The sequence below is a fragment of the Chrysemys picta genome, chromosome 2, assembly GCF_011386835.1.
Source record: "Chrysemys picta bellii isolate R12L10 chromosome 2, ASM1138683v2, whole genome shotgun sequence".
Lineage (NCBI taxonomy): Eukaryota > Metazoa > Chordata > Testudines > Emydidae > Chrysemys > Chrysemys picta.
In genome coordinates, this window is record NC_088792.1 from 265859320 (window position 1) to 265874708 (window position 15389).

Here is a 15389-nt window from a genome sequence, read left to right on the forward strand (position 1 = left end):
TTACGATAGTGATATTGTGCAATATAGGGAAACTGTTAAATGCTTATTGTGTCCAGTCCATTTTTACATTATTTTAAAAAATATATATGGGCTTACAGGGTGGGGCGGGCAGGACTTGCACCCATTCTGGGCGCCACCAAAAATTATAAAACCTGCCACCCCCAGCCAGGAATATAACCCCAGTGTCCTAACTCACAGTCCAAGGTCCTATCCACTAGACAATGCCACCTATATTTCCTCAATAACTCTCCAAGGCCTTATATCACTAGCATTTTTCTCTGTTTCCCACCATTGCTATTGTCTGTGGCACACAACGTTGGGAATCTTGAAGGCTTCATTCACAAGTTAAACAGGAGGGGTGAAAGAATGGAGCCCTATGGAAAACTGCATGAGTGCGCCTTGGGCAGAAAAGCAACTGCCCAAAACTCTGGGATCTCTGAGAGGAAAGGACAAAGACACTCAAGAAAAAGATCCATTTACCTGTTTTACACCTCATGGTCAAGAGCAGATGGCTGATCTGAAAGACTCAGCAATGAGATCTAGGGCCTGATTGTCTATCATGGCCAAGGTGTACTCAGTGAGTACAGGAGCAGGGAAGTGTCAGGGAGGAGGAAGGGAAAGTGGTTTGGCCCCTGGATAAGTTAGAACAGCCTAAGGACTGCTCTAACTTACATTTGGACCACCTGTGCCCCATAGGGGCTATGGGCTGATCACAACTAGAATGTAGCAGTGTTCCAACCCAAACCCTGCTCACAGAGCACCCCAAAATGCCTTCTACCCTGGGTTTTCAAGGGTGAGCCTACCAGGTCCATGCAAGTCCTTTTAATGACAGTATTCCCCAGGGTGCAGATCCACTGCCTTTAAAGTCACTTATGCTGCCACAGCATTTTAAGGGGACCCTAGGGCAACAAGAACTGGGCTCCTACTCTTAGTCAATTGTCAGGAAGAGTTCAGCAGCTGAAGCATTATTGATACTATACCCAGGCCTAAAACCAAACTGACAGAAGTCAGACTGTAGCATTTGTTATAAAACCACCATACAATATAATTAGCAGCATTTTTGCTCAGGAATAGGTAGAGTAGGATACTGTGGGTCAGAGCCACAGGGGCTGCTTGTGTACGGTATGCCTGTGTTATCTAGCCAGTGCTGTCAGTCACTCATTTTCATGGGCAATAAATATGTACTAGAGTCATCCTCCCCCCGCCTTCCCCACTGCAAGAGCTAAAAGAAACATATTTTTTGAACCATTGTAACAAAGATCCAAAGGCTTTTTCTACGAGCTCTGACCTACTTCTTTCATTCTTACTGAGGGGAAGCAAACACTGAAAGGAGCATTGTCAAAACTGTTAGATCTAAAAATAGACCCACCTTGGCAGTGCTCCCATCTACATAGGCTCACTTGAAGGCCTGCAAATGGATTTTCCCCACCCCAAGCAATTCTCTAGTGAAGCAGGAAATACAGACACCATGAAACTCGCTAATCCAGCCATTCCACACATTACCTCTTGGGTTAATTATACTGAACTAAAACTAAGCCCCATGCTGTACTAGTTGTCTCCCTCCCCCGAGCCATTCAGGTGTTTATTCTCTAACACACAAAGGAGCTACACCAAATCTCACATTTTGTGATTGCAATGCCACTCTCGCCCAACTGCCCCAACACGGAGGAAAAGGTCTCAGGTTTTCAAATCCAGTGCTGGGTATTTGCTGTACCAGCTAAATTCCTGGACACTTGACTGAGTAAGGCCCTGGTCCCGCAAGGAGAACTATGCAGGTGGACCCCTGACCTTAAGGTACGAAAGAAAAAAAAATAGCTTCCCTCCACTAGTGGATACTAGACAAACCAGGTAGGAGGTCTGTGGCTGACTAATTTCCCATTCCTTTCTGGGGTAGGGATGCATAGGCAGAGAAGAGTGGAGCAGTGAGGGATAAGTAATCTCTTGGCTTCCTGCAGGAAGTAGGAATGCCACATGGCTCCAAAACCTCCTTCCAGCTACAGAGCACCACCTGCCCTGTTGTTGCAAGGGACATTGCTTATTTGTTGCCTATGACACATACCCTATATGCAGAGACTAAGAAACATTTGGTAAGACAATAAGTAGGATTTCAAGCACTGATCACACAAAGAATCATATACACCTCTGCCCCGACATAATGCGGCCCTCAGGAACCAAAAAATCTTACCGCGTTCTAGGTGAAACCGCGTTATATCGAACTTGCTTTAGCCTTGAGCATCTCCATTATTAATAGTCCCACCCCCTATCCAACCCCCACCTACTTTCTGCCCCCTGACTGACCCCTCAGAACTCCTGGCCCATCCAACCCCCCCATCCCTAATCACCCCCAGGACTCCCACGCTGAGCCGCGTGCTGCACCAGGACGTGGCGCTAGGACTCGGGGAGCCAGTGCACAGAAGTGCTCACACCTGCTGGACCACATCAGCTGGAGCAAGCCCCGCAGGGGCGGGGCAGGTGGAACTGGCCCAGCGGCCGCTGCCCTGTCCGCAGAGTGTGCCCAGCCCAGTGGCTGAGCCTGCGAGGGGGAGTGGGGCGGGCAGCCTCACCCAAGGTGCCCACATGGGGCCGGGGAAGGGTGAGCCATCGGTGGGTGACTCCTGCCGTGCGTGCCCGCGCTTAACCCATCTCTCCTCCTCCACAGAGCCCCACGCAGGCAGTCTCTGGTGAGGAGGCCACGGCCAGCTGCCCGCCGGGGCACATGGAGCCCCTGCCTGCGGGCAGGTAGTGCGGCGCGCTATGGACCCAGAGAGCCCACCCGGCACTGCTGCGAGCAGGGCACAGCCTGCCAGCCAGGCCCGCTGTGTGCCGAGTCCTCCAGTTCCAGGACAGGGGCACTGTCTAGGACGGGCACCTCTCCCTGCCCTGGATCTGCAATTTCCCCGCATGGACCAGTCTTCCCCAACTTCTTGGCGCCAGCTGGAGCCCGTGTGACATTCCCCAGCACTGCAGCTCCCCTCCTCGGGCTGTGGCTCCCCCCTGCTCCCTGTCCCCTGAGGCCCTCTGCCCCTTATCCAACCCCTCGGCCCTGGCCCGGCACCCTTAATCATGCCGCTCAGAGCAGCGTGTCAGAGCCAGACACACTGACCCGCCGGAGCGCTGCTTTACCGTGTTATATCCGAATTCGTGTTATATTAGGGTAGAGATGTACCTCAGTGTAAAAGTATGATTTTATCCCATGAAGAAAACATAAGCCTTGCCATCCGTCCATCCTCTCCACTTCCCCCCCCCAGAGAGAGAGAGAGAGAGAGAGAGAGACAGACAGACAGACAGACAGACACTTTGAAAAGCAGGTAGCCATCTTACTTGGCTAGTATGTGAGAACAGCAATCCTTCCTCTCTCACACATGCACAGTCACAGAGAGAGGGGGAGAGACAATCACAAGAAACACAAACGGAGGGAAAGACAAAAAGAGGACACAAAGAAGAGTGGGGACACAACTGGAGAGAGATACAGAGAGAAGGATTTAGGACAATTTCAGGAGCTGAAGCAATCAATAGAGTCTACATGGGAGGAGAAAAACATAGGGATGCCCAATGGGAGAAGCTCTTTGCTTTTGCCAGGGGGAAATAAAGAGAAGAGAAGCCCCAAATCCCCTTAAGAACAAGAGAAAGGCTCTCTGCCATTTCTCTCCCTCCTCCCAGGAAGATGCTGGAGGAAAGGAAATAGGGGAGGCTGATAATCCTAAGGATGGGGGAGGGCTTCTGCACACTGGTGAGGCTTCTGTTCACTCCAGTCTCATCTCAGTCACCCTGCAAAATGCAAATAGCTCCCAGTGAGATAGAACCTGTTGAGGAGGAGAGGCTTGGTGGGTAAAATATCTAGGTTCAATTCCCACCTCTGCAACAAACTACCCATATGAGCTGGGGAAGGCCACTTAATTTTTGTGCCTCAGTTTCCCCATATATATATAATGAAGATAATATTCCCCTACCTCACAGGGGTTTAGCAAAGCTTTAATTCATTAATATTTATAATGCTTTTTGAGCTCCTCAGATGGAAGGCACTGCACAAATGACAAGAATTATTAAAGACATGAATGGATTTAGGAGACAGAATAAGAAGAGTTTAATCAAGTGAATAAAGAAGGTTTATAGAAGGCACCATAGTGGGGTTTCTGCTCGTGTATGAACTGGAGCACTCCCAAATGGCAGTCTGTTTCATCTCTTTACCCACCAAGCGCACACACCCAGTTTGCATTGCATTGCTAACCCTTTTTGCCACAGAAGCAGCTGTAATTAAACCAAGACTCTTCATTTATCATGGTTCACAAATAAAAAAAATAATGGAGTTGCATCTGCTTAGATAAGTAATTAATTTGGCCTATACAGAGTTTTAAGGACAAATTCTAATTTTAAGGCAGAATGACTAATTTTGGGAGGCCAGCTTTATTTAGATACATATAACCATGTTTTCAGAAATAGCGACTAGCACTGGGTGCCTGCCTAGAGAAAACCAGGGCTTGATTTTCAGAGGTGCTGAGCCACCATAGCTCAAAGCAGTAGCTGAAATTTAGAACCTGGATCCACATTTTTCAAAGCGGATTTTGGGTGTCCAGTTTGAAACAGTGTGGGCTTGATTTTCAGTGATGTAGAGCACCAGCAGCTCCCTTTGGGTAGGTCTACACTTACCGCCAGACCCGGAGGTAAGCAATCGATCTTCTGGGATCAATTTATCGCGTCTCGTCTAGACGCAATAAATCGATCCCGGATCAATCCCGGAAGTGCTCGCCATCGACGCCGGTACTCCAGCTCGGTGAGAGGAGTACGCGGCATCGACGGGGGAGCCTGCCTGCCGCGTCTGGACCCACGGTAAGTTCAAACTAAGGTACTTCGAATTCAGCTACGTTATTAACGTAGCTGAATTTGCGTACCTTAGTTTGAAGTGGGGGGTTAGTGTAGACCAGGCCTTTGACTGTGAATGGAGTGGCTAATACTTAGCACCTTTGGGGGGAAGGGGAAAGGGGGGAGAAATCAAGCTCAGTGTTGTCTCGGGAACCCAATAAATGAGACACCCACAATTAAAGGATGCTTTTCAAAACATTAAGCTGTGGTTTAATGACTGACCCAAGGCCACAGAGAAAGGCAGTGGCCAGGATGAGATTAGAATTTAGGAATTCCCGATACCTAGACCCATGCTTTGTGTACTAGAATATACTGCGTCGCAAGCAAGCATGAATTTCTGAGAGGGACAGTACAGAAAAAATGAGTTTATTTTTCCTAGTGTACCTAACCACAAGTTCTCTCTCACCTAAATCTCCTTGAAGTACTCAGTGGGAGCAAAATACAAGTGCTGCTACATACACCAATCAGTTTCTTAGAAGAGTTTGGCTTCTAGTTAAGCACCTAAATAAAGTGGTCAGATTTTCAGACGTGCTCAAGTACGCAGCAGCTGCCACTTCATTTAGGTGTTTCTATGGGAGCCGGGCTTTTTTAAATTATTTATTTATTAAATCTGGCCTATCGTGTATGAATTTTTTCCCGTTCTCCACTTGCCGGAGTGGGATACAATAGCATACTCTGGCACCCATATCTTAGAAACTCCCGCTAATACAACCAGATTTACATTCACTTTCTATATTGTGATTGGAAAGCATAATAGTGTCACCATATTACACTTCAGAAATTTAGAAGCTATTTAAGGTAACAGGAGATAATTATAGCATCTGCTTTTGCATTTAAAAAAATATGGGCGGGCAAGATAGGAGTGGTGATACGGAATACTCAATTCATGCTAAAATAGAAAACCTAGATATTTTTTGCGATACGCATGTGCTGCTCAGCTGCCTTTCCTGTGTGTAACATCAGCACCTTGGAGCCAGTTCTGAAGTTTTTTAACTGAAAAATAACAGTTGCAATGGAAAGAGCCCAGGTAGCCTCAAGGAAGGCCAGGTAATAATGGTTAAAGAGGCATAGGCAGCCCCCTACTATTCTGGAAATAAAACAAACCCACCCACATTTCAGAGCCATTCTTTGTTCCCATGGCCACCTGATTATACACTCCAATTCAGCCACAATGTAATTAAACACAAACAGCTACTTATGTCAGAAGTCAAAACACTGGCCCTTCTTGGGGTGAATTCCAGGGGCTAGGATTTCAATCCCTGGCCTAGCCAAGCACTACTATAAGAGGAGGGCGTGAATCAGATGTATAATCTACCAGCTCTGCTAGCATAAATGGGGTGGGGGTTGAAAGCAAAGAGACGCAGCGGAGCTCTGGGGGAGGGATCCCCCCCTCCAGCCCAGCCAGGCTAAGGAGGGCAGGTTGAGCTGGCATGACTGGGTTATGGGCTGTACGAGGGAGGAGAGGGGGCGCTTCTCAGGCACCTGGATCCGCTGGGTGCACTCGCCAGCCAGCCCACGGCATGTGGCCAAAGCCCCGCTTGCCGCTCCCCTTGGGAAGCCTGGACTGATGCCTTCCCCGTCCCTGCTCCGCGGGGCCAGCCCCTCGGCTGCTCAGGTGAGTGCCAGGGGGGAGGGTCCCCCGCAGAAGCAGCGGGCGCTTCAGCGTGCACAAGGACAAGGCAGGGGAAGGGGAGCCCTTACCTTCCACAGCCATTCTCTCAGCGCTCGCCTAGTGCATGCATAATTCGTCTGCCCAAGGCACTGCTCCTCTAGCCCCCCTTCTCCCTCTCTCTCTCTCCCCCTCCAATGTTTTCTCTCTGCTCATCTGCGACCAAGACGATCAACCTGCAGCTCTCACGCTAACAAGGGGTAGCCGGCGCCCGAGGCAGCCTGGGAAATGTAGTCCCCCAGCTGTGCTCAGGCAGGGGTCCATACAGCCCCAGGGGGAAGAGCCTCGCTTCACGGTCGCACATAATGCCCGGCCCAGAGATCAATATCGCAGGGAGGTGGGAAAGCACGCTGCAGGTTTTGCTTTGATCAGAGACTAGACGGGGGAGGGGAGAGAACTACAAGTCCCGAAATGCAGCAGTTCGGCCTTACCGGAGAGCTGGAGTGGGGCTGTTTGATTGAGAACTTCCTTGTCAAATTAGGGAAGGAGACAGGTACGGGCAGAAGGTGGGGGAGGAAGATTTGGATTTGTGAAAAAAATGCCTTGTATTGATTTGGGGGAGCTCGCCACAGCAGATTGTGACCAGAGATCTTGCAAAGCAAAGAGCATCTGTTCCCTAGGCAGTTGCTTTGCAGCTGTCAGAATGCAAAATGGTTGCATTAAATCTGACTTCAGCACTCATTTTAGCAATTGCATGCTAATAGACAAAATAAAGTGTGAATATTTTCTGATTTGGACTGCCTTCCTGGGCTCCGTCTATCCCAAGTCCATCACCATAGTATCTAAGCTCCTTGGGGATGGGGCCTCTTTTCATATAGCACTGAGAACACTGACAATGTTAAATAAGTAATAATGCTTTCATGCAATCTAGAAATTCTTTCCTTTCCAGTGCTGTCATATACCAATTCAATAGATGCTAGCATGGAAAAATGAACATCCTCTAATTGGCTTTATTTTGTAAAATCTGTGGGGCAAGGCCATCTTAATGATGTTGCTTAATATAAAACTGGACTTAATTCTTAAAATCAAATATAGTTTTCCCCACAGATTTGTAACTGTATACATGTACCTATTCCCAGGGCCCACGTCAGCGCCCTCTACAGGCTCACACAATTCTTATTTATTGCTTATTTCAAAATGTTTCAGACAATTTCACATGAGGGGTGGGATTTTTAAAAGTGCTCAGCATTGGCCTAATTCTGTTCCCAGTTAAGTCAATGGTAAAACTACCATTGACTTCAGTGGGAGCAGAGTTGGACCAATCCTGAACACCCACCGCCCATCCTCAGATGAATGATTAAACATTCTGAAGGGGAGGAGAAAGCCTCCTTGACTCCTCACAAGAGATGTGTAACTGTACTTCTGTGGGTCACAACCGAGGGTGCTAAATTCAGGACAAACTGCTGAGAAATAGGGCAGACACACCCCAAGACTGGTGGCTAATCCCCCCATACCAAACCAGCAACAAAAGTAAACTTCTGTTTCATCGCACTGGCTAACAAAAAGTCATAAAAGCAGTTTCCTTGGGCATCCCAGAATCCTTATATTACCACTGAAAACACAGGGTTTAAAGGTGTCTCATAAAAGAAAAGGTTCTTCTGATCCCAAAGGACCAGCCACACACCCAGATCAGTATATAACTTAGATCTTACCCAAAAATCATGCTGATGCCAATTCTTTAGTATCTAAAATCTAAAGGTTTATTTATAAAAAGAAAGAAAGTTAAAATTGGTTAAAGGAATCAAATACATACTGTAATTGCAAAGTTCTTGGTTCAGGCTTATAGCAGTGATGGAATAAACTGCTGGCTTAAGTCAAGTCTCTGGCTGCTTCCAAATCATTGGAAGGTCCTCAGTCCATTGGTTAGAATGTTCCCATTAGTGTAAGTTCATATTCCAGAGGTTTCAGCAGGAAAGAGGAAAAATGGAGGTGTTTCTAGGGCCCTTTATAGCTTCTGCCATGTGAAAGGAACCCCATTGTTCTTATTGTGGAAAATTACAGCAACAAGATAGAGTTTGGAGTCACATGGGCAAGTCACATGTACATGCATTTCACCTAGTCACAGCAGGAAATCTCATTAAGTATAGACAGGCATCTCCCATGGTCCATTGTCAGTTAAATGTTCTTTTGATGGGGCACTCAATTTGAATAGTCCCTCCAAGATGTGCTGGCTAACTACTTTGTGGGCGTTATCCCAGGAGCAAACATTTGAAATCCAGGTATAGAGCCAATACTCAAAAGTCAAATACAAAAATGATACATGCGTACAGATAGCATAATCATAACCAGCAAATCATAACCTTTTCATAGACATCTTACATGCCACATTTTGTACAAAATTTGTTGCAAATATATAGCAGTTGTTGCAACAATGATCTATATGGTCATATTTTAATCAGATAACGTCACAAGGTGTGAGCTCCATTAGCAAACTTGGGCCCTGATCCTGCAAGGAGCTGTTTATGGGCAGATCCCTACTTTTGCACAAAGCCCTGTTGGAGTCAATGTAGGTTCATGCAGGGGTCTGCTTGCATAGAGCTCAGTGCAGGAACTGGGCCTTAAAATGTATTTTAAAATTTGGAGGATATGGTGTGATGGTTCTCAGGGTATTCAGGGCTGTGAGTCACCTTGTTACCCTCTACCTCTAGAGAGAGGTAGTCTTGCCCGTGGTAGCTGGGTGTTAGCTCCCTAACACCACCAGCCTGTCAGGCACTCTCTTCTGAGCTATGCCTTCCCTGTTTTCACTTCAAAGATTAACAATAGGTGCACCTGTCCCTTTGAATTGTTCCCCTATGGTATTCAGCCATTGACACTGGCCTCTCACAGAAGCCCAAGATCCTCTGCCCCCAAAAGGACCTGTGTACCTCAGTTTACCAGTTTTACCTTAAACCAGCACTGCTATGTAACACACAGCACTTATAATAAAACAGGAGAAGGTCTATTTAAGAAATAATAGATATTCCACTAGAAACAAGAGAGAGTGATAGAAACAAATGTTTACAATACAAAACAAAATCATAAAACATAAACTAGTGCCTATACTTATTAGTTGTTACCTTTCCTATCTAACAAACTAGGTTTTCATCCCAAACTTCAGTCTGTTGCAGAGCTGGCTGGCTTCACAGGGACCAGAATCCAAACTTTATGAAAGACACCCCTGAGCCACAAGATGGTTCCTCAGTGAATGGATACAGAGTACTTCTCCTCACTCTGTGTTATACTGAAACAGTCTTTCATCTCTATTCATAGACAAAGTAAACACCTGTCTGTTGTAATGTTCCTTTTTTACCTCCAAGTGGTTTCAATTGTTTGCAGTTGTCTCTGATGGTTTTCCTCTGATAGTCTTGGGATGGCACAAGGCTAGGCAATTCAGATTTGCATTACATCACCAGGAGGAGGTGCAAATCTCTCCTGCTTGACTGAGTCATCACCGAGACTAAATATTTCCTGGTGAAGAACTTTTACATCCAAGACCATAAAGCATACTTTCAACATAGTTACATTATTCCTTAAATATTACCTGTACATATATCTCATGATAATGACACTTGGTAAGTGAAGAACTTTCTGTAGATACCTTATATGTTGGATAAATATAGCTAAATACCTTGCAAGTTATGTGTTTGGTGGGTTCAAAAAAGAACTAGATAAATTCATGGAGGATAGGTCCATCAATGGCTATTACCCAGGATGGGCAGGGAAGGTGTCCCTAGCCTCTGTTTGTCAGGGGCTGGGAATGCAACAGGGAATGGATCACTTGATGATTACCTGTTCTGTTCATTCCTTCTGGGGCACCTGCATTGTGGCCACTGTCGGAAGACAGCATACTGGGCTAGATGGAACTTCGGTCTGACCCAGTATGGCTGTTCTTATGTGTAGTGAGTTTGTCAGGTCTGAGATAAGAGTGGTTTGCAAAGAACAGGGGACCCTTTGACAAGGGGTCTCTGTGTCACATATGGGGATAAACAGTTGAAGAGAAGCAGCATCCACAAGGTTATTTTGTCAAAACAAAAGCATCTCTGGGTGGTTTGTCCCTTAGGCCACTACAGGTTTGGAATCCTATTGCTTAGTGCACTGCTGGAAGGTACTCAGTCTCTATGGTGATGAGCGTGGTCTAAGAACCAGAATAGAATAGGCCCTTTCTGACATAAATAGTACCATCTTGTAGTCGCATGAAGTCAGTGAGATTAACCATGTGAGCAAGGGCAATGGGACTAAAGCCCTTTATATTGAGGTGAACCTTTGTAATCGTAGCTTTCATGGTAGTAACTCTTCTTCCAGTGGTAGGAGGCAAGGGGCACACAGTCCTAGGGCACTCCTACACTGGAATAAAGAGCCATGGCACAGCTGCAGCTGGCTTGGGTCAGCTGACTCGGGCCAGACAGGCCCAAGCTGCAGGGGCTAAAAATTGCAGTGTAGATGCCAAGGCTCGGGCTGGAACCCAGACTCTGAGACCCACCCCCCCCTTATGGGATCCCAGAACTTGGGCTCCAGCCTGAGTCCGAACTTCCACACAGCAATTTTATAGCCCCACAGCCTGAGCCACCTGACTCGGGCCAGCCACAGGTGTTTAACTGCTGCATAGACATATCCATAGAGCACTGCTTCAACCTCTCACCATTCTTTTTCCAAGCAACCGCTCATCCTTAAAAGCTGTTCTGACATCTTGTCTGCCATGGGATAGAGGGGGATTGGGTGGGCTTGTGCCCTTTTCTGTTTTTGTGAGGTAATGATTTTTCCCCAAAAAAGTAAAATTTTTCTGCCTTGTTTTAAATACATACAAAAAAATTAGTATTTGTCTACTCTGGAAGAGTCTATAGCAATTGGGGGGAACTAATACAATTATGACCCCAAGATTCAAGAGAATAAAAACTGAGTGACAGAGAAAACAAGGGGTTAGGCTGTTTGCAACTTTATAGTTTTTGTTTCTATTTGTATTTGAGTTAAATAGGTGCTAACAACTAGTGAACATTTTGGAGAAAGGACATCTTCATTACATAAATGTCCCACTAGTTCAAAATAGGGTGTGAACTCATAATAAACATGTACTGGGGTTCCACAAGAGGTCTTGATGCAAAACCAGGAATTTTGACTTTCCTGATATTTTTAAAGTAATAAAACAAGCAAGATTTAAAAAAAAAACCCTGATTCTGGGGAAAAAATCTTCCAGTCCTTCATTGTATATCCTGAAGATGCACAAAAAATCGTATACAGGGCACCTTTAAAACACATTTCTTTCATGAAACCTTCCAGTGCTGACCTATAGTGATTACCTCAACTATGCTGATTACTTTCATATGCATTTGAGTGATCACTCTTCGTACTGGGTATGTCTGAGTCAGGTTACAAGGTCCCTAGCAGCAACCTTGTCTTTTATGTGGTCTGTAAAGCACTGGGAATATCTGCAATGCTCTATAAATAATAAGGATTGCAAAGAGCTGGTGACACTTCCAAGCACAAAAAAACAATAACCTTTGTCAATTTGCTATAGCACAGTTGACAACCTTTATGCAGTCCAGCCCCAGTGTTGTTTATTTTTGGGGAGAGGGGTTAAGTTTATGTATTTATTTTAACCACCCACTATGAATTGTGGTAATCTTAAAATGCAAATTAGCATAATTAACCAGCTGGTGTGTATGTATATCATTACCCTCTACTAGTCCCTCTGTCTGAGTCAGATAGACCCTATAATGCTAATGGAGATTTTTCCCTTTAGTTCAAGTGGTGGGGGGGGTATATTTTTGAAACAGGAGGTTCTGAGTTCTATCCCTGCTGTTGCTGTGATGTTCTGAATAGCAATGGTGTATAGCACAGTGGCAACTGTGATTATTCATAGGTGGCCATAGTTTTAATCAGTCTTTGAAAAAGAATTTTGGTTTTCAGTGATAATTTTGCAGCTGTTGTAAGAGCAATCTGGTAAATAGGGCCACCAAGCATTTAAAAATGCAATGTTACAGATTGCACTACCTAAAACCTTCTAAACTCTAGTCAAGTGTATTTTAACATATACCAGGCTGGTTGAGTTAAAATGCAGGAGGGAGCAGAGGCTGTAACTCAAGTTGTTTGTTAGATTAGGCTAGCTAACTCTCTATCTAGATCTTAAATCATAGCCTACAAAGCCCAGAGAATTTCCTTGACCCAAAGAAAGCCTCTTCCTCCCACTTGCCTTCTATCTTATTTTTCTTTCATTCCCTTTTTTTATTTTCTGTCTTTCTCCTCATCTATCTCCTCTACACATTAAAGATTTGCCAATATAGCTATATTGGTATATACACCAGCAAGCCTTCCTAGCATAGATACAGTTTATACTGGCAAAAAAGTCCTTTTGCCAGTATCACTTATACAAGTTCCCCAAGTAAAATAAGGGTTACTGTCCAGCAAAAGGTCTTTTTTTGCCAGTCTAATTGCATCTACACTGGGCATTTTGCTGGCATAGCTGTTGGCAAAAAAATCACTCCCCTAATTAACATAACAATACCGGCAACATTTCTGAGTATTGACCAAGCCTTAAGTGTTTTATACATTACCACAGTATTATCCCATGTCTCTATCTTGTTTTCTATTTCCCTTTCACTTGACTGAAAAATTCAACAATTTACTCATTAAGATCTGAGTGGCTCTTTATACGAGCAATGAGCTTGTGATACAGGCACTTGCTTGTCTTCACCTGATGATCTCTTTAATGGTGTGCCAGAGAGTTAAATCCTGTGCTCATTGCTATAGGCCAAGATTTTCAAATGTGACTAGTGATTCTGGAGGCTTGCATTTTAGGATGCCCTGCTTGACATACCCTAAAGGTTCCCGATTAGAAAAGTGATGAGCACCCACCCACTAAAAATCAGGCCCTTTTAAGATCTCAGGTTGGGATATGTTTGCAAACTTTGATCATGATCTATTTAATTGAATAGACCTTAATCTTTATAGTGATACTATAGCCATGTTTAAGTTTCCCATAAAACACTGGCATGACATCAGCCTTATCGCAGGATATCATAATATCTACTTACAAGTTACATCTCTGGAGCCTTAAAATGCCCATGTGTACTGCAGAATATCAGCATGTGGATTTTTCTTAAAAGGAACTAAGTATTATTAAATGTAATTCACCCTTCAGGGTAGATAAATCCTCTATGGTATGGGATAACTGTTATGGCCCCAGAACTGTATATGTAAATAACATTGATTAAAAACATAGTGGAGTCATCCCCGCGTCCCCCCCTCCCTTCGCTTTTCCATTATATTTTAAATAAGACACAGCATGGAAGGTTTTAGTAACAAATGCAACCAACTGGAATAAAAGTGGTGAACAAGGGCTTAACTCCAGCTCTGCTCCCCTATTCCTCTTTCAGAGCTGCGTGGGCAGAAGAGAGGGAAGAATGCCTTTAGGGAGGCTTGGTTCATATCCAGAGTTCTAGGAGGAAGGTGGGGAGTTTTTGTGCACCCTCGTTTTTGCTTATATTAATTTATTCTGATTTCTTTGAATCAATGGCATTCCTTAAGAAAAAGACCTGCTGGGTCATTCCCCAGCTTATATATACATATAACCAAAATGCCCTTTGTTGATTTTACATATAATAATAATAATTAATGGAGATATCCTATCTCCTAGAACTGGAAGGGACCTTGAAAGGTCATTGAGTCCAGCCCCCTGCCTTCACTAGCAGGACCAAGTACTAATTTTGCCCCAGATCTCTAAGTGGCCCCCTCAAGGATTGAGCTCACAACTGTGGGTCTAGTAGGCCAATGCTCAAACCACTGAGCTATCCCTCCCCCCATGTAGATATTGAAACTGAACTACAATGCATAATTGTAGTTCAGTTTCAATATCTCACTGTACATTAGTAACTGTGCTATGATATATTTTGTAAAAGTAATAAATTCTTAATGTAATGGGACCTAACTAAAGCCTCTGCTGTTATATTCCCTATCTCTGCTGAAAAATGGGAAGAGACTGATATTTTAGGCCCCAGTCCTGCAATCTGACCCGTACAAGCAAGACACTTCTGTCTGTGTGGATCAGATCCCACAACTGGAATATTACAGACAAGCAAAACTCTACTGCATGTCAAAATATAAATAACTATTTGGAGCCAGATCCTTTGCCATTTATATCATCCAAGGAAAAAGCTTTTTATTAATTACCTTTCCACACTTTCCCCCTTTGCTTCTAGTATGAACTGCATTCCACTATACAAGAATTTGTAATCATCCCAGAAATAAGAAACACAGGTTCAAAAATATATTTAATATCATTTAAACTTTAGTCATATTATACCATTAAGGCAGCAGCGAGCATGTTTTAGTGGTGTAGTGATTTTGCTTCATAATAACTGTCTCAGTATTATAATTAACTATTTGTACCTATAGTAATTATTGGCTAAATATATTTCAAATACTATTTAAGTTGTAGAATGGTCTTATAAGGTGATCCCTTATTTCCAGGATCAAAGGCATGCTGTGTAGCCAGCTCTCGGGATTTTATCGTGACTGTTGTGATATCTGGTGTTTTTGGTATATTCCCAGCTCCTGTAGTCAATTGATTACATAAGTATCTCAGCTTTCAGTTTAAAGACTGGTAACTTTCTTGCCCTCATGCAAGAAAAGCAGAGAAAAGCTTTAAAATGTGACTTGAGCGTGCCAAAGGGCTCAAGTCCCCAGAAGGCAAATAAAAAGACACACACACTCTGACATACACACATTATACTTTTGAATTTTCACCATTGTTATGCCAATCTCATGATTTTGGGGCCTTTCTCATGTTTTTTGAACGCTTGCAGTTGGCAATATTGTGCCTGCTTACTACATTTATATCCCTTTTCTACATAAAGTGGATGATTGTTACTGTGGTATTATACAATCC

The 15389-nt window shown here is 44.3% G+C and overlaps 1 protein-coding gene across 5 annotated transcripts in view; it reads right to left on the reverse strand.

Moving 5' to 3' along the window:
• Nucleotides 1–6761, reverse strand: part of SAMD12 (sterile alpha motif domain containing 12) — a 230306-nt gene extending 223545 nt beyond the window's left edge. Inside the window, exon 1 of one of the 5 annotated variants that reach the window (XM_005287293.5) lies at nucleotides 6562–6761. In XM_005287293.5, the coding sequence (XP_005287350.2) occupies nucleotides 6562–6574 (13 nt within the window). In that variant the 5' untranslated portion in view covers nucleotides 6575–6761. The remainder of the gene's footprint in view (nucleotides 1–6561) is intronic. The other 4 variants (XM_065586062.1, XM_065586060.1, XM_024105221.3 and 1 more) reach the window with 4 other exon arrangements.
• Nucleotides 6762–15389: the final 8628 nt, after the last annotated feature.